The sequence below is a fragment of the Tachypleus tridentatus genome, chromosome 9 (genome assembly GCF_004210375.1).
Source record: "Tachypleus tridentatus isolate NWPU-2018 chromosome 9, ASM421037v1, whole genome shotgun sequence".
In the NCBI taxonomy this organism is placed as follows: domain Eukaryota; kingdom Metazoa; phylum Arthropoda; class Merostomata; order Xiphosura; family Limulidae; genus Tachypleus; species Tachypleus tridentatus.
Window position 1 is genome coordinate 6,659,289 of NC_134833.1, and position 27,190 is coordinate 6,686,478.

At 34.4% G+C, this 27,190-nt stretch overlaps 1 protein-coding gene across 1 annotated transcript in view; it reads left to right on the top strand.

The window, feature by feature from the left end:
• Positions 1 to 279: 279 nt before the first annotated feature.
• LOC143226981 (bromodomain adjacent to zinc finger domain protein 2B-like) overlaps positions 280 to 27,190 on the top strand; it is a 166,931-nt gene continuing 140,020 nt past the window's right edge. The window contains 1 exon segment of the mRNA XM_076458530.1: positions 280 to 486. Within this exon segment, the coding sequence (XP_076314645.1) occupies positions 450 to 486 (37 nt within the window). The 5' untranslated portion in view covers positions 280 to 449.

Sequence of the window (27,190 nt, forward strand, 5' to 3'; positions counted from 1 at the left end):
ATATTGGTTCCGAAGTGAATTGTTAAGTAATTTTTCATCTCTATTTTCCCGATAAACAACCTTTCAACACCTAAGAAAACAGAAAGTGTCACTGCATCTCTTAGGTATGGTTAAATCATTATAAAAAATATCAGACTAATTGACTGTTATATGAATATTAACGTGTTAGTGTTTCCCGTAAAACTACAGTACAGGCGTCGCTTCCGAAAAATCTAACGATCATATTTCTTCAGGTATTTTGTAATATTATAATTTATGTATATTTTCCCAAACTGTTATATTATAGCACGATAAGCGAATTTCGCTAAATAACGTCAACTGAATTATAGTGTTTTTGAAATACGTACTGAGAAAACTTAAAAAAGGTGAATGTTCGCCATAAGTTTTGGGACGGTTGAGGTTTCATCGATGATTATTCATATCCAACAAGCTAGCTGTTCGTCGTCGACATGTTTATACGTAACTACAAGCGTTCTACCGAAAAAAGTACTGTTGCGTTATCATTTCAATATTTTAATGTGGGTATGATATTAGGAAAAAAATCCTCGCTTACTCTATACTGAGTAGAGCAAAACACTATTTAGTCGTATGTTATTATCATTTAATGTGTTTTTACGTAGTTTTTGCTAAATTTATATTTCACATATGTAAATTATATGCTATATAGTTCGGCGTTATCTCGTGACTTCTTTGTTTCTGTCATTGGTTATCATTCACGTTATGGTGATTTCTGTTGCAACAACATCAACCGACAGTATATTCAGAAGCTTGTAAAATGTTTGCAAATGTCAGTTTTTGACTTTCAATGGTTATTAAAACTTTCGTTCATGTTGTTTTCTGAATCTCTTAACTTGAAGTAAAAAGAAAGTTGTTTCCAAAAATACGACTCCAAAATTTAATTTGGTTGTCTTTCTTCGTTAAGGTTGTTTGTGTGAAAGACTGGTTATTTATATGGTAAAAAGAAATGCTAAGTTTAAAAGCCTTTTTATGACCATTAGAAAATTAAAGCATTAAAATAGTTTTATTATTTCCTGGCCATATGAAGTTTGTGTTGATAAATTTTATTATAAGTTAGCTAGTATTACAGTGGATAAGTAAGAAGTAAGTTGATAAAAATCTAAGGTTTCTGCAAGAAATACTCATAAATGCACTGAGTGACAGTTCAAACATTTGGCTTCCTCATAATATCTTTGTTCATAATAATTATTTATTATGTTTGATATGTGACTTTTTATTGTATGATTAGTGTTATTGTTAGTTTGTGGATTATATATAAAAACAATTTTGAGAAAGGTGTTTGTTCATCAAACAATGTGACTCTGATACTGTATTGAAAAATTTAAAATGATGCCTTATTTTTCAATAAACCTTTGGGATAATTTAGACTTGCTGACAAACAGTTTTGTTAGTTAAGCTGTTTCAATTATCGAGATAAAATCTTGTCTATGCAACATTCAGCCTTCATATGTTTTTCAAAGTTTGTACTTTTCATGTACGAAATCATTCAACATTGACCTTAAACTTGTGTAACTTCTTATATCTTGTGAAGATTTATAAACATTTCATTCACATAAAAATCACTCAGTGTCACCTTAAACTTGTGTAACTTATTATATCTTGTGAAGATTTATAAACATTTCATTCACATAAAAATCACTCAGTGTCACCTTAAACTTGTGTAACTTTTTATATCTTGTGAAGATTTATAAACATTTCATTCACATAAAAATCACTCAGTGTCTGTTTGTACAAGGTTCTCTGTATTTATCCACATCAGATTCACTCGGTAGTTATTAATGTAAGATTCACTCGGTGTTTATCCATATTGGAATTCCTCAGTATTTATTAATGTAAGATTCACTTAGTGTTTGTCCATATTGTTTTCCCTCAGTATTTATTCATGTAAGATTCACTCAGTGTTTGTCCATGTAAGCTTCTCTCAAACTGTTTTGTTGGTTCTACTGGTAAGATTTTGAAGATATACTTGAAAACATTTAGTAATTACATTTCCTTTGTGTACATATATTTAACATAGCAGTCATTTGGTAGGACTTTAAATGGGATATTTTGCTAAGTAACAGGTATCTTGTCAGTTTTCCTGCCTGTCATTTTTTAAGGTAGTCTTTACTCAGTAGTATATATGTAAAGTCCATCTTTGCATCAAAAACATTTGAAGTTTTTTACAGTTTAAATAAACACCTGTAGAATTCCTTTATCATAGATACATTATGTAAGGTAAGACCTATTGTAGGTCATGTTTACTGTAAGATTTATATATTTTTTTATAGTAAAAAGTTTTTGGAGTCAAATTTGTTTTTTTTCAAATGAAAATGTCATGTACAGTTATGAAAAGTTAAAGGATATGTTAAAAATTTGATTGGAAAATGTTATATATCCATATATTGTAAATTGTTCTATTTTTATCTCCTCATTTTTTTAATTATCACCAGGTAAAAAAGAGAAAAAATCACCATAATTTTAACGTGTCTACAGCATGAACCTGTACATTAAATCATCGTAATTTTAACATGGGTCTACAGCACGAACCTGTACATTAAATCATCGTAATTTTAACGTGCCTACAGCACAAACCTGTACATTTTGGGGTTCATTGTTGTTCAGTATTTTTCTTTCTTCTACCATTGTGACTTCTGCTTTGTTACTCTTAACTTAAAACCATCGTCTAGTTGCTGTGCAAGTCTTAACTTAAAATGGTAAACTACTTTAAAATTTATAATTCTTGTTTCTGATATATAAAGTTTTGTCACTTTTAATCTCTTAGCAATGAGAGAAAGTATAAACAGATTATACTGAATCTTTAGAAATACCTGTTGCTGGTTAACTAAAATGCTGTCTTGGTAATAATGAGGGTATTTTTGCAAATTATTATTATAGTAATTCTGGGTCTGTAAAATATTTGTCTTTTCATGTATTGTAACTTAAAACATCTGAATGCTGTAGTCTCCTAAATCTGTAAGCAATGGCAAAAATACTAATGCCTTAATAACTGGTGTTACCATAATGAATATCTCCCATACATTTGCCATAATTTGTATTTTTTTTTATGGACTGCTAAGATATGGTCCATGTATAATGAAATACATTAGGATGTTTATCCACCAGATATAATTCCAGAATGTTTCAGAAACGTGTACTTAGGTACATGTTGTGGCTCTGTATACCCAAGTATGCTCTAGATGGTATTTGTCACAAACTACCATAGGTACTCAGCATGTGGTTTAGAATCACGCATTATCGTATACAAATGTATTATAAATAAATAAAGTAGTCATGTGTTCTCTTATTACATAAGGAAATAATAAAAAATTCAACATTCCCATGAAATTTCACCAGTGCAACATTCTTTTTATTATCACATCTGAAAATGATGGAGCCCATATGGATCCCACTAGATCATCTAGGTTCCTATCAAATTCACATCTGCTATCTAAAGTGTTCTCTGGTTTCTTTTTAAATGCATACATGTCCTAGTGATCTCTATCATACTGACCTTTACATTATTTTTACCAGATGGTCAAAATGAGTCTATCCAAGAGTAGAAACTTGTAACAATGTTAAATATTGCTGAATATTGCTATTTGTGTTTATACCATTAATTTTCTGTGGCTAACTTGCTTTTTATACACACTTAACATGGTGAAAAGTTGACTTCATATGATGTGTGTTTAAAACATTAACTGTGTGTAGAAATTCCTTGTATGTTTTTAAGTTGTGGATTGGTTAGCTTTTTCTTATTTGCTAATGGTTGATCTTAGATTTGTGCAGTGTTAATTTTAAAATAGAAATTCTGGTTGTGAAGAGGGAACATGATTCTAATAGGTAAAACCTAATACAGTTGTTGTGCCAGTAATTGTTTTTCTGTTGGCTCTTGCTATTTTTACTTAAAACAGTGAGAGCTAATATAGAAGCAATTTCTCATTTGGTTTTTAATATGAAGATAATTGTTTACTCTTTTTGAAAATGTCCTTAACCTTTTTGATACTGAAAACAAATAATGTGGACACTGGATATACTACTTCCCATGGCATATATATTCCATATATATGGAATTCTTAAATTTCTCGTAGTTCTAATTTTAGACAAAACCTTGTTGACATCATCATCTGGCTCGGTATGGCCAGGTGGGCTAAGGCGTTCGACTAGTAATCTGAGGGTTATGGGTTCGAATCTCCATCGCACCAAACATGCTTGCCCTTTCAGCCCTTGGGTGTTATAATATGAGGGTCAGTCCCACTGTTCATTGGTAAAAGAGTAGCCCAAAAGTTGGCAGTGGGTGGTGATTACTAGCTGCCTTCCCTCTACTCTGACACTGCTAAATTAGGGGTGGCTAGCACAGATAGCCCTTGTGTAGCTTTGCACAAAATTCAAAACAAACATTGTGTTCTAAACTTGAAGTGCTACTTTTTCTTAACTTGACCATTCAAGGAATCTAGCTGCTGTTTTGTTTCTGATTGGATAGATGTAAAAATAATGTATATTATTCATGCAGTTTTGGCATTTTTAGAAACTTTGTTACAATTTTTGAGAGGAACCAACATTTTGCCCTTCCAGCTCTTCATGTGAACATCTAAATACAGCATGATAACCATTTTTCAGTTTCAACAAGTAAGCAACGTTCAGTTTACTTCAGCAGTGTCTTGTTTCATTCTCAGTTCACTCATCAGACATACATATCAGGCATATTGAATCTGATATAAACACTGTAGTGTGATGTTACTATCTTACATACTAGACATGGTGGTATACATTAACACTGTAGTGTGATGGTACTATCTTACATACTAGACAGGGTGGTATACATTAACACTGTAGTGTGATGGTACTATCTTACATACCAGACAGGGTGGTATACATTAACACTGTAGTGTGATGTTACTATCTTACATACCAGACAGGGTGGTATACATTAACACTGTAGTGTGATGTTACTATCTTACATATGAGATAGGGTGGTATACATTAACACTGTAGTGTGATGTTACTATCTTACATACCAGACAGGATGGTATACATTAACACTGTAGTGTGATGTTACTATCTTACATACCAGACAGGGTGGTGGACATTAACACTGTAGTGTGATGTTACTATCTTACATACCAGAGAGGGTGGTATACATTAACACTGTAGTGTGATGTTACTATCTTACATTTCAGATAGGGTGGTATACATTAACACTGTAGTGTGATGTTACCATCTTACATACCAGACAGGGTGGTATACATTAACACTGTAGTGTGATGTTACTATCTTACATTTCAGATAGGGTGGTATACATTAACACTGTAGTGTGATGTTATTATCTTACATACCAGACAGGATGGTATACATTAACACTGTAGTGTGATGTTACTATCTTACATACCAGACAGGGTGGTGGACATTAACACTGTAGTGTGATGTTACTATCTTACATACCAGATAGGGTGGTATACATTAACACTGTAGTGTGATGTTACCATCTTACATACCAGATAGGGTAGTATACATTAACACTGTAGTGTGATGTTACTATCTTACATTTCAGATAGGGTGGTATGCATTAACACTGTAGTGTGATGTTACTATCTTACATACCAGACAGGGTGGTATACATTAACACTGTAGTGTGATGTTACTATCTTACATTTCAGATAGGGTGGTATACATTAACACTGTAGTGTGATGTTACTATCTTACATTTCAGATAGGGTGGTATGCATTAACACTGTAGTGTGATGTTACTATCTTACATACCAGACAGGGTGGTATACATTAACACTGTAGTGTGATGTTACTATCTTACATACCAGACAGGGTGGTATACATTAACACTGTAGTGTGATGTTACTATCTTACATACCAGAGAGGATGGTATACATTAACACTGTAGTGTGATGTTACTATTTTACATACCAGACAGGGTGGTATACATTAACACTGTAGTGTGATGTTACTATCTTACATACCAGACAGGATGGTATCCATTAACACTGTTGTGTGATGTGACTATCTTACATTTCAGATAGGGTGGTATGCATTAACACTGTAGTGTGATGTTACTATCTTACATACCAGACAGGGTGGTATACATTAACACTGTAGTGTGATGTTACTATCTTACATACCAGACAAGGTGGTATACATTAACACTGTAGTGTGATGTTACTATCTTACATTTCAGATAGGGTGGTATGCATTAACACTGTAGTGTGATGTTACTATCTTACATACCAGACAGGGTGGCATACATTAACACTGTAGTGTGATGTTACTATCTTACATACTAGACAGGACGGTATACATTAACACTGTAGTGCGATGTTACTATCTTACCTACTAGACAGGACGGTATACATTAACACTGTAGTGCGATGTTACTATCTTACATACCAGATAGGGTGGTATACATTAACACTGTAGTGTGATGTTACTATGTTACATACCAGACAGGGTGGTATACATTAACACTGTAGTGTGATGTTACTATGTTACATACCAGACAGGGTGGTATACATTAACACTGTAGTGTGATGTTACTATCTTACATACTAGACAGGGTGGTGTACATTAACACTGTAGTGTGATGTTACTATCTTACATTTCAGATAGGGTGGTATGCATTAACACTATAGTGTGATGTTACTATCTTACATACCAGACAGGGTGGTATACATTAACACTGTAGTGTGATGTTACTATCTTACATACCAGACAGGGTGGTATACATTAACACTGTAGTGTGATGTTACTATCTTACATATGAGATAGGGTGGTATACATTAACACTGTAGTGTGATGTTACTATCTTACATACCAGACAGGATGGTATACATTAACACTGTAGTGTGATGTTACTATCTTACATACCAGACAGGGTGGTGGACATTAACACTGTAGTGTGATGTTACTATCTTACATACCAGAGAGGGTGGTATACATTAACACTGTAGTGTGATGTTACTATCTTACATTTCAGATAGGGTGGTATACATTAACACTGTAGTGTGATGTTACCATCTTACATACCAGACAGGGTGGTATACATTAACACTGTAGTGTGATGTTACTATCTTACATTTCAGATAGGGTGGTATACATTAACACTGTAGTGTGATGTTACTATCTTACATACCAGACAGGATGGTATACATTAACACTGTAGTGTGATGTTACTATCTTACATACCAGACAGGGTGGTGGACATTAACACTGTAGTGTGATGTTACTATCTTACATACCAGATAGGGTGGTATACATTAACACTGTAGTGTGATGTTACTATCTTACATACCAGATAGGGTGGTATACATTAACACTGTAGTGTGATGTTACTATCTTACATTTCAGATAGGGTGGTATGCATTAACACTGTAGTGTGATGTTACTATCTTACATTTCAGATAGGGTGGTATACATTAACACTGTAGTGTGATGTTATTATCTTACATACCAGACAGGATGGTATACATTAACACTGTAGTGTGATGTTACTATCTTACATACCAGACAGGGTGGTGGACATTAACACTGTAGTGTGATGTTACTATCTTACATACCAGATAGGGTGGTATACATTAACACTGTAGTGTGATGTTACCATCTTACATACCAGATAGGGTAGTATACATTAACACTGTAGTGTGATGTTACTATCTTACATTTCAGATAGGGTGGTATGCATTAACACTGTAGTGTGATGTTACTATCTTACATACCAGACAGGGTGGTATACATTAACACTGTAGTGTGATGTTACTATCTTACATACCAGACAGGGTGGTATACATTAACACTGTAGTGTGATGTTACTATCTTACATTTCAGATAGGGTGGTATACATTAACACTGTAGTGTGATGTTACTATCTTACATACCAGACAGGGTGGTATACATTAACACTGTAGTGTGATGTTACTATCTTACATACCAGACAGGGTGGTGGACATTAACACTGTAGTGTGATGTTACTATCTTACATACCAGACAGGGTGGTATACATTAACACTGTAGTGTGATGTTACTATCTTACATACCAGATAGGGTGGTATACATTAACACTGTAGTGTGATGTTACCATCTTACATACCAGATAGGGTAGTATACATTAACACTGTAGTGTGATGTTACTATCTTACATTTCAGATAGGGTGGTATGCATTAACACTGTAGTGTGATGTTACTATCTTACATACCAGACAGGGTGGTATACATTAACTGTAGTGTGATGTTACTATCTTACATACCAGACAGGGTGGTATACATTAACACTGTAGTGTGATGTTACTATCTTACATTTCAGATAGGGTGGTATGCATTAACACTGTAGTGTGATGTTACTATCTTACATACCAGACAGGGTGGTATACATTAACACTGTAGTGTGATGTTACTATCTTACATACCAGACAGGATGGTATACATTAACACTGTAGTGTGATGTTACTATCTTACATACCAGACAGGGTGGTATACATTAACTGTAGTGTGATGTTACTATCTTACATACCAGACAGGGTGGTATACATTAACACTGTAGTGTGATGTTACTATCTTACATTTCAGATAGGGTGGTATGCATTAACACTGTAGTGTGATGTTACTATCTTACATACCAGACAGGGTGGTATACATTAACACTGTAGTGTGATGTTACTATCTTACATACCAGACAGGGTGGTGGACATTAACACTGTAGTGTGATGTTACTATCTTACATACCAGACAGGGTGGTATACATTAACACTGTAGTGTGATGTTACTATCTTACATACCAGACAGGGTGGTGGACATTAACACTGTAGTGTGATGTTACTATCTTACATACCAGATAGGGTGGTATACATTAACACTGTAGTGTGATGTTACTATCTTACATACCAGACAGGGTGGTATACATTAACACTGTAGTGTGATGTTACTATCTTACATACCAGACAGGGTGGTATACATTAACACTGTAGTGTGATGTTACTATCTTACATTTCAGATAGGGTGGTATACATTAACACTGTAGTGTGATGTTACTATCTTACATACCAGACAGGGTGGTATACATTAACACTGTAGTGTGATGTTACTATCTTACATACCAGACAGGGTGGTATACATTAACACTGTAGTGTGATGTTACTATCTTACATACCAGACAGGGTGGTATACATTAACACTGTAGTGTGATGTTACTATCTTACATACCAGACAGGGTGGTATACATTAACACTGTAGTGTGATGTTACTATCTTACATACCAGACAGGGTGGTATACATTAACACTGTAGTGTGATGTTACTATCTTACATTTCAGATAGGGTGGAATGCATTAACACTGTAGTGTGATGTTACTATCTTACATACCAGACAGGGTGGTATACATTAACACTGTAGTGTGATGTTACTATCTTACATTTCAGATAGGGTGGTATACATTAACACTGTAGTGTGATGTTACTATCTTACATACCAGACAGGGTGGTATACATTAACACTGTAGTGTGATGTTACTATCTTACATTTCAGATAGGGTGGTATACATTAACACTGTAGTGTGATGTTACTATCTTACATACCAGATAGGGTGGTATACATTAACACTGTAGTGTGATGTTACTATCTTACATACCAGACAGGGTGGTATACATTAACACTGTAGTGTGATGTTACTATCTTACATACCAGATAGGGTGGTATACATTAACACTGTAGTGTGATGTTACTATCTTACATACGAGACAGGGTGGTATACATTAACACTGTAGTGTGATGTTACTATCTTACATTTCAGACTGTAGGGTGGTATACATTAACACTGTAGTGTGATGTTACTATCTTACATACCAGATAGGGTGGTATACATTAACACTGTAGTGTGATGTTACTATCTTACATACCAGACAGGGTGGTATACATTAACACTGTAGTGTGATGTTACTATCTTACATACCAGACAGGGTGGTATACATTAACACTGTAGTGTGATGTTACTATCTTACATACCAGAGAGGGTGGTATACATTAACACTGTAGTGTGATGTTACTATCTTACATACCAGACAGGGTGGTATACATTAACACTGTAGTGTGATGTTACTATCTTACATACCAGACAGGGTGGTATACATTAACACTGTAGTGTGATGTTACTATCTTACATACCAGACAGGATGGTATACATTAACACTGTAGTGTGATGTTACTATCTTACATTTCAGATAGGGTGGTATACATTAACACTGTAGTGTGATGTTACTATCTTACATACCAGATAGGGGTGGTATACATTAACACTGTAGTGTGATGTTACTATCTTACATACCAGATAGGGTGGTATACATTAACACTGTAGTGTGATGTTACTATCTTACATACCAGACAGGGTGGTATACATTAACACTGTAGTGTGATGTTACTATCTTACATACCAGACAGGGTGGTATACATTAACACTGTAGTGTGATGTTACTATCTTACATACCAGACAGGGTGGTATACATTAACACTGTAGTGTGATGTTACTATCTTACATACCAGACAGGGTGGTATACATTAACACTGTAGTGTGATGTTACTATCTTACATTTCAGATAGGGTGGTATGCATTAACACTATAGTGTGATGTTACTATCTTACATACCAGACAGGGTGGTATACATTAACACTGTAGTGTGATGTTACTATCTTACATACCAGACAGGGTGGTATACATTAACACTGTAGTGTGATGTTACTATCTTACATATGAGATAGGGTGGTATACATTAACACTGTAGTGTGATGTTACTATCTTACATACCAGACAGGGTGGTATACATTAACTGTAGTGTGATGTTACTATCTTACATACCAGACAGGGTGGTATACATTAACACTGTAGTGTGATGTTACTATCTTACATTTCAGACAGGGTGGTATACATTAACACTGTAGTGTGATGTTACTATCTTACATACCAGACAGGGTGGTATACATTAACACTGTAGTGTGATGTTACTATCTTACATACCAGACAGGATGGTATACATTAACACTGTAGTGTGATGTTACTATCTTACATACCAGACAGGGTGGTATACATTAACTGTAATGTGATGTTACTATCTTACATACCAGACAGGTATACATTAACACTGTAGTGTGGTATCCATTAACACTGTTGTGTGATGTGACTATCTTACATTTCAGATAGGGTGGTATGCATTAACACTGTAGTGTGATGTTACTATCTTACATACCAGACAGGGTGGTATACATTAACACTGTAGTGTGATGTTACTATCTTACATACCAGACAGGGTGGTATACATTAACACTGTAGTGTGATGTTACTATCTTACATACCAGATAGGGTGGTATACATTAACACTGTAGTGTGATGTTACTATCTTACATACCAGACAGGATGGTATACATTAACACTGTAGTGTGATGTTACTATCTTACATACCAGACAGGGTGGTATACATTAACACTGTAGTGTGATGTTACTATCTTACATACCAGACAGGATGGTATACATTAACACTGTAGTGTGATGTTACTATCTTACATACCAGACGGGATGGTATCCATTAACACTGTAGTGTGATGTTACTATCTTACATACCAGAGAGGATGGTATACATTAACACTGTAGTGTGATGTTACTATCTTACATTTCAGATAGGGTGGTATACATTAACACTGTAGTGTGATGTTACTATCTTACATTTCAGATAGGGTGGTATGCATTAACACTGTAGTGTGATGTTACTATCTTACATACCAGACAGGGTGGTATGCATTAACACTGTAGTGTGATGTTACTATCTTACATACCAGACAGGGTGGTGGACATTAACACTGTAGTGTGATGTTAACATCTTACATACCAGACAGGGTGGTATACATTAACACTGTAGTGTGATGTTACTATCTTACATTTTAGATAGCGTGGTATGCATTAACACTGTTGTGTGATGTTACTATCTTACATACCAGATAGGGTGGTATACATTAACTCTGTAGTGTGATGTTACTATCTTACATACCAGACAGGGTGGTGTACATTAACACTGTAGAGTGATGTTACTATCTTACATACCAGATAGGGTGGTATACATTAACACTGTAGTGTGATGTTACTATCTTACATACCAGACAGGATGGTATACATTAACACTGTAGTGTGATGTTACTATCTTACATTTCAGATAGGGTGGTATGCATTAACACTGTAGTGTGATGTTACTATCTTACATTTCAGATAGGGTGGTATGCATTAACACTGTAGTGTGATGTTACTATCTTACATACCAGACAGGGTGGTATACATTAACACTGTAGTGTGATGTTACTATCTTACATACCAGACAAGGTGGTATACATTAACACTGTAGTGTGGTGTTACTATCTTACATTTCAGATAGGGTGGTATACATTAACACTGTAGTGTGATGTTACTATCTTACATTTCAGATAGGGTGGTATGCATTAACACTGTAGTGTGATGTTACTATCTTACATACCAGACAGGGTGGTATACATTAACACTGTAGTGTGATGTTACTATCTTACATACTAGACAGGACGGTATACATTAACACTGTAGTGCGATGTTACTATCTTACATTCTAGACAGGACGGTATACATTAACACTGTAGTGCGATGTTACTATCTTACATACCAGACAGGATGGTATACATTAACACTGTAGTGTGATGTTACTATGTTACATACCAGACAGGGTGGTATACATTAACACTGTAGTGTGATGTTACTATCTTACATACCAGACAGGATGGTATACATTAACACTGTAGTGTGATGTTGCTATCTTACATACCAGACGGGATGGTATCCATTAACACTGTAGTGTGATGTTACTATCTTACATACCAGAGAGGATGGTATACATTAACACTGTAGTGTGATGTTACTATCTTACATTTCAGATAGGGTGGTATACATTAACACTGTAGTGTGATGTTACTATCTTACATTTCAGATAGGGTGGTATGCATTAACACTGTAGTGTGATGTTACTATCTTACATACCAGACAGGGTGGTATGCATTAACACTGTAGTGTGATGTTACTATCTTACATACCAGACAGGGTGGTGGACATTAACACTGTAGTGTGATGTTAACATCTTACATACTAGACAGGGTGGTATACATTAACACTGTAGTGTGATGTTACTATCTTACATTTTAGATAGGGTGGTATGCATTAACACTGTTGTGTGATGTTACTATCTTACATACCAGATAGGGTGGTATACATTAACTCTGTAGTGTGATGTTACTATCTTACATACCAGACAGGGTGGTGTACATTAACACTGTAGAGTGATGTTACTATCTTACATACCAGATAGGGTGGTATACATTAACACTGTAGTGTGATGTTACTATCTTACATACCAGACAGGATGGTATACATTAACACTGTAGTGTGATGTTACTATCTTACATTTCAGATAGGGTGGTATGCATTAACACTGTAGTGTGATGTTACTATCTTACATTTCAGATAGGGTGGTATGCATTAACACTGTAGTGTGGTGTTACTATCTTACATACCAGACAGGGTGGTATACATTAACACTGTAGTGTGATGTTACTATCTTACATACCAGACAAGGTGGTATACATTAACACTGTAGTGTGGTGTTACTATCTTACATTTCAGATAGGGTGGTATACATTAACACTGTAGTGTGATGTTACTATCTTACATTTCAGATAGGGTGGTATGCATTAACACTGTAGTGTGATGTTACTATCTTACATACCAGACAGGGTGGTATACATTAACACTGTAGTGTGATGTTACTATCTTACATACCAGACAGGGTGGTATACATTAACACTGTAGTGCGATGTTACTATCTTACATTCCAGACAGGGTGGTATACATTAACACTGTAGTGTGATGTTACTATCTTACATACCAGATAGGGTGGTATACATTAACACTGTAGTGTGATGTTACTATCTTACATACCAGACAGGGTGGTATACATTAACACTGTAGTGTGATGTTACTATCTTACATACCAGACAGGGTGGTATACATTAACACTGTAGTGTGATGTTACTATCTTACATACCAGACAGGATGGTATACATTAACACTGTAGTGTGATGTTACTATCTTACATACCAGACAGGGTGGTATACATTAACACTGTAGTGTGATGTTACTATCTTACATACCAGACAGGATGGTATCCATTAACACTGTAGTGTGATGTTACTATCTTACATACCAGAGAGGATGGTATACATTAACACTGTAGTGTGATGTTACTATCTTACATACCAGACAGGATGGTATCCATTAACACTGTAGTGTGATGTTACTATCTTACATACCAGACATGATGGTATACATTAACACTGTAGTGTGATGTTACTATCTTACATACCAGATAGGGTGGTATACATTAACACTGTAGTGTGATGTTACTATCTTACATACCAGACAGGGTGGTATACATTAACACTGTAGTGTGATGTTACTATCTTACATACCAGATAGGGTGGTATACATTAACACTGTAGTGTGATGTTACTATCTTACATACCAGATAGGGTGGTATACATTAACACTGTAGTGTGATGTTACTATGTTACATACCAGACAGGGTGGTATACATTAACACTGTAGTGTGATGTTACTATGTTAGATACCAGACAGGGTGGTATACATTAACACTGTAGTGTGATGTTACTATCTTACATACCAGACAGGATGGTATACATTAACACTGTAGTGTGATGTTACTAACTTACATACCAGACAGGGTGGTATACATTAACACTGTAGTGTGATGTTACTATCTTACATACCAGAGAGGATGGTATACATTAACACTGTAGTGTGATGTTACTATCTTACATACCAGACAGGGTGGTATACATTAACACTGTAGTGTTATGTTACTATCTTACATACCAGACAGGATGGTATCCATTAACACTGTAGTGTGATGTTACTATCTTACATACCAGATAGGGTGGTATACATTAACACTGTAGTGTGATGTTACTATGTTACATACCAGACAGGGTGGTATACATTAACACTGTAGTGTGATGTTACTATGTTACATACCAGACAGGGTGGTATACATTAACACTGTAGTGTGATGTTACTATCTTAAATTTCAGATAGGGTGGTATGCATTAACACTGTTGTTTGATGTTGCTATCTTACATACTAGACAGGATGGTATACATTAACACTGTAGTGTGATGTTGCTATCTTACATTGCAGATAGGGTGGTATACATAACACTGTAGTGTGATGTAACTATCTTACATACCAGACAGGGTGGTATACATTAACACTGTAGTGTGATGTTACTATCTTACATTTCAGATAGGGTGGTATGCATTAACACTGTAGTGTGATGTTACCATCTTACATACCAGACAGGATGGTATCCATTAAAACTGTAGTGTGAAGTTACCATCTTACATACCAGACAGGATGGTATACATTAACACTGTAGTGTGATGTTACTATCTTACATATCAGACAGGGTGGTATACATTAACTGTAGTGTGATGTTACTATCTTACATACCAGACAGGGTGGTATACATTAACACTGTAGTGTGATGTTACTATCTTACATTTCAGATAGGGTGGTATGCATTAACACTGTTGTGTGATGTTGCTATCTTACATACTAGACAGGATGGTATACATTAACACTGTAGTGTGATGTTGCTATCTTACATTGCAGATAGGGTGGTATACATTAACACTGTAGTGTGATGTTACTATCTTACATTTCAGATAGGGTGGTATGCATTAACACTGTAGTGTGATGTTACCATCTTACATACCAGACAGGGTGGTATACATTAGCACTGTAGTGTGATGTTACCATCTTACATACCAGACAGGATGGTATACATTAACACTGTAGTGTGATGTTACTATCTTACATTTCAGATAGGGTGGTATGCATTAACTCTGTAGTGTGATGTTACTATCTTACATACCAGACAGGGTGGTATACATTAACACTGTAGTGTGATGTTACTATCTTACATACCAGATAGGGTGGTATACATTAACACTGTAGTGTGGTGTTACTATCTTACATACCAGACAGGGTGGTATACATTATCACTGTAGTGTGATGTTACTATCTTACATACCAGACAAGGTGGTATACATTAACACTGTAGTGTGGTGTTACTATCTTACATTTCAGATAGGGTGGTATGCATTAACACTGTAGTGTGGTGTTACTATCTTACATACCAGACAGGGTGGTATACATTAACACTGTAGTGTGATGTTACTATCTTACATACCAGACAAGGTGGTATACATTAACACTGTAGTGTGGTGTTACTATCTTACATTTCAGATAGGGTGGTATACATTAACACTGTAGTGTGATGTTACTATCTTACATTTCAGATAGGGTGGTATGCATTAACACTGTAGTGTGATGTTACTATCTTACATACCAGACAGGGTGGTATACATTAACACTGTAGTGTGATGTTACTATCTTACATACTAGACAGGACGGTATACATTAACACTGTAGTGCGATGTTACTATCTTACATTCTAGACAGGACGGTATACATTAACACTGTAGTGCGATGTTACTATCTTACATACCAGATAGGGTGGTATACATTAACACTGTAGTGTGATGTTACTATGTTACATACCAGACAGGGTGGTATACATTAACACTGTAGTGTGATGTTACTATGTTACATACCAGACAGGGTGGTATACATTAACACTGTAGTGTGATGTTACTATCTTACATACCAGACAGGATGGTATACATTAACACTGTAGTGTGATGTTACTATCTTACATACCAGACAGGGTGGTATACATTAACACTGTAGTGTGATGTTACTATCTTACATACCAGACAGGATGGTATCCATTAACACTGTAGTGTGATGTTACTATCTTACATACCAGAGAGGATGGTATACATTAACACTGTAGTGTGATGTTACTATCTTACATACCAGACAGGATGGTATCCATTAACACTGTAGTGTGATGTTACTATCTTACATACCAGACATGATGGTATACATTAACACTGTAGTGTGATGTTACTATCTTACATACCAGATAGGGTGGTATACATTAACACTGTAGTGTGATGTTACTATCTTACATACTAGACAGGACGGTATACATTAACACTGTAGTGCGATGTTACTATCTTACATACCAGATAGGGTGGTATACATTAACACTGTAGTGTGATGTTACTATCTTACATACCAGATAGGGTGGTATACATTAACACTATAGTGTGATGTTACTATGTTACATACCAGACAGGGTGGTATACATTAACACTGTAGTGTGATGTTACTATGTTAGATACCAGACAGGGTGGTATACATTAACACTGTAGTGTGATGTTACTATCTTACATACCAGACAGGATGGTATACATTAACACTGTAGTGTGATGTTACTAACTTACATACCAGACAGGGTGGTATACATTAACACTGTAGTGTGATGTTACTATCTTACATACCAGAGAGGATGGTATACATTAACACTGTAGTGTGATGTTACTATCTTACATACCAGACAGGGTGGTATACATTAACACTGTAGTGTTATGTTACTATCTTACATACCAGACAGGATGGTATCCATTAACACTGTAGTGCGATGTTACTATCTTACATACCAGATAGGGTGGTATACATTAACACTGTAGTGTGATGTTACTATGTTACATACCAGACAGGGTGGTATACATTAACACTGTAGTGTGATGTTACTATGTTACATACCAGACAGGGTGGTATACATTAACACTGTAGTGTGATGTTACTATCTTAAATTTCAGATAGGGTGGTATGCATTAACACTGTTGTTTGATGTTGCTATCTTACATACTAGACAGGATGGTATACATTAACACTGTAGTGTGATGTTGCTATCTTACATTGCAGATAGGGTGGTATACATAACACTGTAGTGTGATGTAACTATCTTACATACCAGACAGGGTGGTATACATTAACACTGTAGTGTGATGTTACTATCTTACATTTCAGATAGGGTGGTATGCATTAACACTGTAGTGTGATGTTACCATCTTACATACCAGACAGGATGGTATCCATTAAAACTGTAGTGTGAAGTTACCATCTTACATACCAGACAGGATGGTATACATTAACACTGTAGTGTGATGTTACTATCTTACATATCAGACAGGGTGGTATACATTAACTGTAGTGTGATGTTACTATCTTACATACCAGACAGGGTGGTATACATTAACACTGTAGTGTGATGTTACTATCTTACATTTCAGATAGGGTGGTATGCATTAACACTGTTGTGTGATGTTGCTATCTTACATACTAGACAGGATGGTATACATTAACACTGTAGTGTGATGTTGCTATCTTACATTGCAGATAGGGTGGTATACATTAACACTGTAGTGTGATGTTACTATCTTACATTTCAGATAGGGTGGTATGCATTAACACTGTAGTGTGATGTTACCATCTTACATACCAGACAGGGTGGTATACATTAGCACTGTAGTGTGATGTTACCATCTTACATACCAGACAGGATGGTATACATTAACACTGTAGTGTGATGTTACTATCTTACATTTCAGATAGGGTGGTATGCATTAACTCTGTAGTGTGATGTTACTATCTTACATACCAGACAGGGTGGTATACATTAACACTGTAGTGTGATGTTACTATCTTACATACCAGATAGGGTGGTATACATTAACACTGTAGTGTGGTGTTACTATCTTACATACCAGACAGGGTGGTATACATTATCACTGTAGTGTGATGTTACTATCTTACATACCAGACAAGGTGGTATACATTAACACTGTAGTGTGGTGTTACTATCTTACATTTCAGATAGGGTGGTATGCATTAACACTGTAGTGTGATGTTACTATCTTACATACCAGACAGGGTGGCATACATTAACACTGTAGTGTGATGTTATTATCTTACATACCAGACAGGGTGGCATACATTAACACTGTAGTGTGATGTTACTATCTTACATACTAGACAGGACGGTATACATTAACACTGTAGTGCGATGTTACTATCTTACATACCAGATAGGGTGGTATACATTAACACTGTAGTGTGATGTTACTATCTTACATACCAGATAGGGTGGTATACATTAACACTGTAGTGTGATGTTACTATGTTACATACCAGACAGGGTGGTATACATTAACACTGTAGTGTGATGTTACTATGTTACATACCAGACAAGGTGGTATACATTAACACTGTAGTGTGATGTTACTATCTTACATACCAGACAGGATGGTATACATTAACACTGTAGTGTGATGTTACTAACTTACATACCAGACAGGGTGGTATACATTAACACTGTAGTGTGATGTTACTATCTTACATACCAGAGAGGATGGTATACATTAACACTGTAGTGTGATGTTACTATCTTACATACCAGACAGGGTGGTATACATTAACACTGTAGTGTGATGTTACTATCTTACATACCAGACAGGGTGGTATACATTAACACTGTAGCGTGATGTTACTATCTTACATACCAGAGAGGATGGTATCCATTAACACTGTAGTGTGATGTTACTATCTTACATACCAGAGAGGATGGTATATATTAACACTGTAGTGTGATGTTACTATTTTACATACCAGACAGGGTGGTATACATTAACACTGTAGTGTGATGTTACTATCTTACATACCAGACAGGATGGTATCCATTAACACTGTAGTGTGATGTTACCAACTTACATACCACACAGGGTGGTATACATTAACACTGTAGTGTGATGTTACTATCTTACATACCACACAGGGTGGTGGACATTAACACAAATGTATGGCTAAGTTTTATCTGCTCAGAAGCTTTAAAAGAAACGAAGACAAAACAAAAATCATACATTAATATGAGAATAGGTTAATTTCTATTTGAGTCTTCAAAGAACCTCTTTTTAATTTTAAATAAATTTCTGCCTTACTATGTAAGAAACACATCAAGTACCAGATTTTGTGATCTCATCTTTATAGTTAACTGGGTTATTTAGTTGGATCGTACTAGTTTTATGTTAACCAGTTTTTATTTAATCCACAAAATGGATGTATCTATATATATGGCGTACACTGGTTTTTTTAAAATTCGAATTAGAAAAGCTCATCAAATTTATGTACAAAATGTTATTTCACCAATAATAAGTAACCGTAGGTATAGTGTGATCATATGTACAAAATGTTACTTAACCAATAGTAAATAACTGTAGTTATAGTGTGATCATGTGTACAAAATGTTACTTCACCAATAGTAAATAACTGTAGTTATAGTGTGATCATATGTACAAAATGTTACTTCACCAATAGTAAATAACCGTAGTTATAGTGTGATCATATGTACAAAATGTTACTTAACGAATAGTAAATAACCGTAGGTATAGTGTGATCATATGTACAAAATGTTACTTCATCAATAGTAAATAACCGTAGTTACAGTGTGATCATATGTACAAAATGTTACTTCACCAATAGTAAATAACCGTAGTTATAATGTGATCGTATGTGCAAAATGTTATTTCACCAATTGTAAATAACGGTAGGTATAGTGTGATCATATGTACAAAATGTTACTTCACCAATAGTAAATAACCGTAGTTATAGTGTGATCGTATGTACAAAATGTTACTTAACCAGTAGTAAATAACCGTAGTTATAGTGTGATCTTATGTACAAAATGTTACTTAACCAATAGTAAATAACTGTAGTTATAGTGTGATCATATGTACAAAATTTTACTTAACCAATAGTAAATAACCGTAGTTACAGTGTGATCATATGTACAAAATGTTACTTCACCAATAGTAAATAACTGTAGTTATAGTGTGATCGTATGTACAAAATGTTATTTCACCAATAGTAAATAACGGTAGGTATAGTGTGATCATATGTACAAAATGTTACTTCACCAATAGTAAATAACCGTAGTTTTAGTGTGATCGTATGTACAAAATGTTATTTCACCAATAGTAAATAACGGTAGGTATAGTGTGATCATATGTACAAAATGTTACTTCACCAATAGTAAATAATCGTAGTTATAGTGTGATCGTATGTACAAAATGTTACTTCATCAATAGTAAATAACCGTAGTTACAGTGTGATCATATGTACAAAATGTTACTTAACCAATAGTAAATAACGGTAGGTATAGTGTGATCATATGTACAAAATGTTACTTCACCAATAGTAAATAACCGTAGTTATAGTGTGATCGTATGTACAAAATGTTATTTCACCAATAGTAAATAACCGTAGTTATAGTGTGATCATATGTACAAAATGTTATTTCACCAATAGTAAATAACGGTAGGTATAGTGTGATCATATGTACAAAATGTTACTTCATCAATAGTAAATAACCGTAGTTACAGTGTGATCATATGTACAAAATGTTACTTAACCAATAGTAAATAACGGTAGGTATAGTGTGATCATATGTACAAAATGTTACTTCACCAATAGTAAATAACCGTAGTTATGGTGTGATCGTATGTACAAAATGTTACTTCATCAATAGTAAATAACCGTAGTTACAGTGTGATCATATGTACAAAATGTTACTTCACCAATAGTAAATAACCGTAGTTTTAGTGTGATCGTATGTACAAAATGTTATTTCACCAATAGTAAATAACGGTAGGTATAGTGTGATCATATGTACAAAATGTTACTTAACCAGTAGTAAATAACCGTAGTTATAGTGTGATCTTATGTACAAAATGTTACTTAACCAATAGTAAATAACTGTAGTTATAGTGTGATCATATGTACAAAATGTTACTTAACCAATAGTAAATAACCGTAGTTACAGTGTGATCATATGTACAAAATGTTACTTCACCATTAGTAAATAACTGTAGTTATAGTGTGATCGTATGTACAAAATGTTATTTCACCAATAGTAAATAACGGTAGGTATAGTGTGATCATATGTACAAAATGTTACTTCACCAAGAGTAAATAACCGTAGTTTTAGTGTGATCGTATGTACAAAATGTTATTTCACCAATAGTAAATAACGGTAGGTATAGTGTGATCATATGTACAAAATGTTACTTCACCAATAGTAAATAACCGTAGTTATGGTGTGATCGTATGTACAAAATGTTACTTCATCAATAGTAAATAACCGTAGTTACAGTGTGATCATATGTACAAAATGTTACTTAACCAATAGTAAATAACGGTAGGTATAGTGTGATCATATGTACAAAATGTTACTTCACCAATAGTAAATAACCGTAGTTATAGTGTGATCATTATGTACAAAATGTTATTTCACCAATAGTAAATAACCGTAGTTATAGTGTGATCGTATGTACAAAATGTTATTTCTCCAATAGTAAATAACGGTAGGTATAGTGTGATCATATGTACAAAATGTTACTTCACCAATAGTAAATAACCGTAGGTATAGTGTGATCATATGTACAAAATGTTACTTCACCAATAGTAAATAACCGTAGTTATAGTGTGATCGTATGTACAAAATGTTACTTAACCAGTAGTAAATAACCGTAGTTATAGTGTGATCTTATGTACAAAATGTTACTTAACCAATAGTAAATAACTGTAGTTATAGTGTGATCATATGTACAAAATGTTACTTAACCAATATTAAATAACCGTAGTTACAGTGTGATCATATGTACAAAATGTTACTTCACCAATAGTAAATAACTGTAGTTATAGTGTGATCGTATGTACAAAATGTTATTTCACCAATAGTAAATAACGGTAGGTATAGTGTGATCATATGTACAAAATGTTACTTCACCAATAGTAAATAACCGTAGTTATAGTGTGATCGTATGTACAAAATGTTATTTCACCAATAGTAAATAACGGTAGGTATAGTGTGATCATATGTACAAAATGTTACTTAACCAATAGTAAATAACGGTAGGTATAGTGTGATCATATGTACAAAATGTTACTTCACCAATAGTAAATAACCGTAGTTATAGTGTGATCGTATGTACAAAATTTTATTTCACCAATAGTAAATAACGGTAGGTATAGTGTGATCATATGTACAAAATGTTACTTCACCAATAGTAAATAACCGTAGTTATAGTGTGATCGTATGTACAAAATGTTACTTAACCAGTAGTAAATAACCGTAGTTATAGTGTGATCTTATGTACAAAATGTTACTTAACCAATAGTAAATAACTGTAGTTATAGTGTGATCATATGTACAAAATGTTACTTAACCAATAGTAAATAACCGTAGTTACAGTGTGATCATATGTACAAAATGTTACTTCACCAATAGTAAATAACTGTAGTTATAGTGTGATCGTATGTACAAAATGTTATTTCACCAATAGTAAATAACGGTAGGTATAGTGTGATCATATGTACAAAATGTTACTTCACCAATAGTAAATAACCGTAGTTTTAGTGTGATCGTATGTACAAAATGTTATTTCACCAATAGTAAATAACGGTAGGTATAGTGTGATCATATGTACAAAATGTTACTTCACCAATAGTAAATAACCGTAGTTATGGTGTGATCGTATGTACAAAATGTTACTTCATCAATAGTAAATAACCGTAGTTACAGTGTGATCATATGTACAAAATGTTACTTAACCAATAGTAAATAACGGTAGGTATAGTGTGATCATATGTACAAAATGTTACTTCACCAATAGTAAATAACCGTAGTTATAGTGTGATCGTATGTACAAAATGTTATTTCACCAATAGTAAATAACCGTAGTTATAGTGTGATCGTATGTACAAAATGTTATTTCACCAATAGTAAATAACGGTAGGTATAGTGTGATCGTATGTACAAAATGTTACTTCACCAATAGTAAATAACCGTAGTTATAGTGTGATCGTATGTACAAAATGTTACTTAACCAGTAGTAAATAACCGTAGTTATAGTGTGATCTTATGTACAAAATGTTACTTAACCAATAGTAAATAACTGTAGTTATAGTGTGATCATATGTACAAAATGTTACTTAACCAATATTAAATAACCGTAGTTACAGTGTGATCATATGTACAAAATGTTACTTCACCAATAGTAAATAACTGTAGTTATAGTGTGATCGTATGTACAAAATGTTATTTCACCAATAGTAAATAACGGTAGGTATAGTGTGATCATATGTACAAAATGTTACTTCACCAATAGTAAATAACCGTAGTTATAGTGTGATCGTATGTACAAAATGTTATTTCACCAATAGTAAATAACGGTAGGTATAGTGTGATCATATGTACAAAATGTTACTTCACCAATAGTAAATAACTGTAGTTATAGTGTGATCGTATGTACAAAATGTTATATCACCAATAGTAAATAACCGTAGTTATAGTGTGATCATATGTTCACAAAGAACCTGACGATGACCGAAGAAGGTCGAAACGTTGTTCGCTCTTCTATGTAAAAGTGTTTTCTCAGCCCAAACGAGCCGTTTTTGCACATAAATAACGGTAGGTATAGTGTAATCCTATCTAGAAATGCAAGGGGACAGTATCCTAAATGTTATGGTTATTTTCCTTGTAATTCTTATCCAAACCTTGATATATAGTGTGCCTCCCCGTACTGTGGATCCAAGCTTTTATGGTTTGCTTCCGGTTGCTATAAAAACGTGAACGTGGGTGCGTTATTAGAGTGAAGGTCAAATTCCGTTATTCGACAAGGGTTTCCCAAGAATTGGCGGTAGCTGCTCTTGTGTTTTTGCCTTTTAGTTTAACAGCTTGCACAGGTATGCACAAAATAACGCAGGCTTGCGAATTTAAAATTCATAAAAGTTGTTTTGGTTTTAATGATGGTTCTTCCATAATTCAGCTACTGAGACTTCAATAATAATATATATATATATTTTTTTCTATCACGTAAATTTTTTTTTTCCAAATTGGGAAAAAAGAACATGACCTGAGACCGAATTGTTATTTCGTTTACTGCAAAGAACATTTTTTATCGTTGTTTTTGTTTCCCGTGTGAGCGTTTGCTGTCCATTTTGCAGGACAGAAAGCTTTTATTGCATACACTAGAGGGCGACACTTAGTATCTCAGTTGAAAGTGTTTTCTCGTTATCTTGTAGTGAAACAGACGTGAGATAATATTCTGGTTGATGGTTTTTTTTTTTGTTTTTTTCTGATCAGAAGATCTGATATTTATGTTAAGTTCTTTAAATACTCTCTGACTCTGAGAGGATTAGAAATCATATTACGATATCCGTGGTGGGCAGAACACCAATAGCCGACAGTATAGCTTTTTATGAAATCCAAGAATGTGTTTGTGATTCACATTTGAATATTTGTTTTCATTTCATACAAATATAAGCTGGAAAACAAAATACTCATGTGAATCTCAGATTTCCAACTCTTTCATGAGGTTGCGCGCGTACTAGCACGGTGGTTTTTCTTCTGGGAAAATTATTACGCATGCGTTTAATATTCATTGCACTAATTCATAACATGTCGCAGATGCATAGATATGCTGAAAGTTGATAAATATATCAGAGAAACCAATTGGATGTACTTATACAAAGTTACATGAAAGGTGGGTTTTGGTACCACTTTGCTGTATAATATCGCTTGGTCACTGTTTTCATGTTATATTTCAACTAGCATGTTAACGTAGAATGCTTGTAATGTTTTCTAATTATCTTACATACAAAACACCAGTGGTTAGGAAGCTCGACTCGTAATATGAAGGTCGCGGCTTTGAATTTTCATCGCGTCAAACATGCTCACTCTTAGCTCCGGGGGGGGGGCGTTATAATATGACGGTTAATTCCAGTATGCGTTGGTAATAGCGCACCACAAGAGTTCCGGTGGGGGTGATGACTAGCTGCCTTCCCTCTAGTCTTACACTGTTCGGTTAGGGACGGCTAGTGCAGATGGCCCTAGTGTAGCTCTGCCCTAAATTCAAAGCAAACCAAACAAAATATTTAGCTGATATCACGCGTTTATCTGCTTTTTCGTACAGTAAATGAATACATTTTTACCACAAGTATTTAAAGTTTAACAACGATTCTGTAATTTAATTTCGTACATAACTTGTTACAGAATTTTGCACGTATCGTTATAATGGTATTTTTTAGTTTACGACCAGTTTGTGTCATCCTTGGTGTGTTGCTATAACGCTATCTTTTAGTTTATGTCCGGATTATGTCATCCTTGATGTGTCGCTATTATTGTACTCTCTAGTTTTTGCTTCTTCCCTTCTGTAAATGTAATTTGAAGGTTTTGTATTTTATGAAACTCAAGTTACAAAGAATGAGAGACAACCGTAAGGAACTTATTCGTTATATGTAATTGGTTTTATAATGGGCTGATTCGTTCCCAACACTACTGCAATTTATTTTTTTGAATTCAAGGATCGAAAAAAAATTCACGTATTAAATTTTGTGAAAAGCAGATCTGTTAGTTCATTAAGAAATACAATCAAACATGAAACATTGAGGGATTGTACTTCGTATACGTATGTGAGAAACTTGAGAGTTAAGATTATTGACCGATTAGAATTGTGAATAATAAAAAACAAAGTGAAACAGCCTCAACATGAAACAAATGACAACATATTTCTTTATCAGGAGCGAACATGAGAAATTATTGTGTTGGTCAACTAGTCTTTTATTGACGAAAGGCCTCATTGTTAGCGGCACGAAACAGGACATGCATTACAAAAAATTTATGTTAGAAACCAGTTAGATGCCAGTAAAGAGTAATACGGTATAAATTATCAGTCTTACTACTACGTGAAATCATACGTCAGCACTACATCTCACGCAGCGTCATCTAAGTTGTTTTACATTGCAATGTTTGCGTTATTGCTCGTGTTTTTTTCACATTATGTACTCAATAAACTGAAAGGCAAAACAGTTTTAACAAGTTGCTTAAAAATGACGAAGAGATTTTGTTCCGTTAAATTTCACCTAAGTAATGTGTGGAAGGACTTCTGTGTTAAACAGAATTTTATGAAATTTATTAAATTTTAAAAATTTATAGAAAACGAAAGAAGGTTTTTGTAAAATTACATTGTTCCTACTGTTCAACAGGAAGAAATTAGGTTATATTTACTTATTTTTCAAATACTCTTATATAATCAT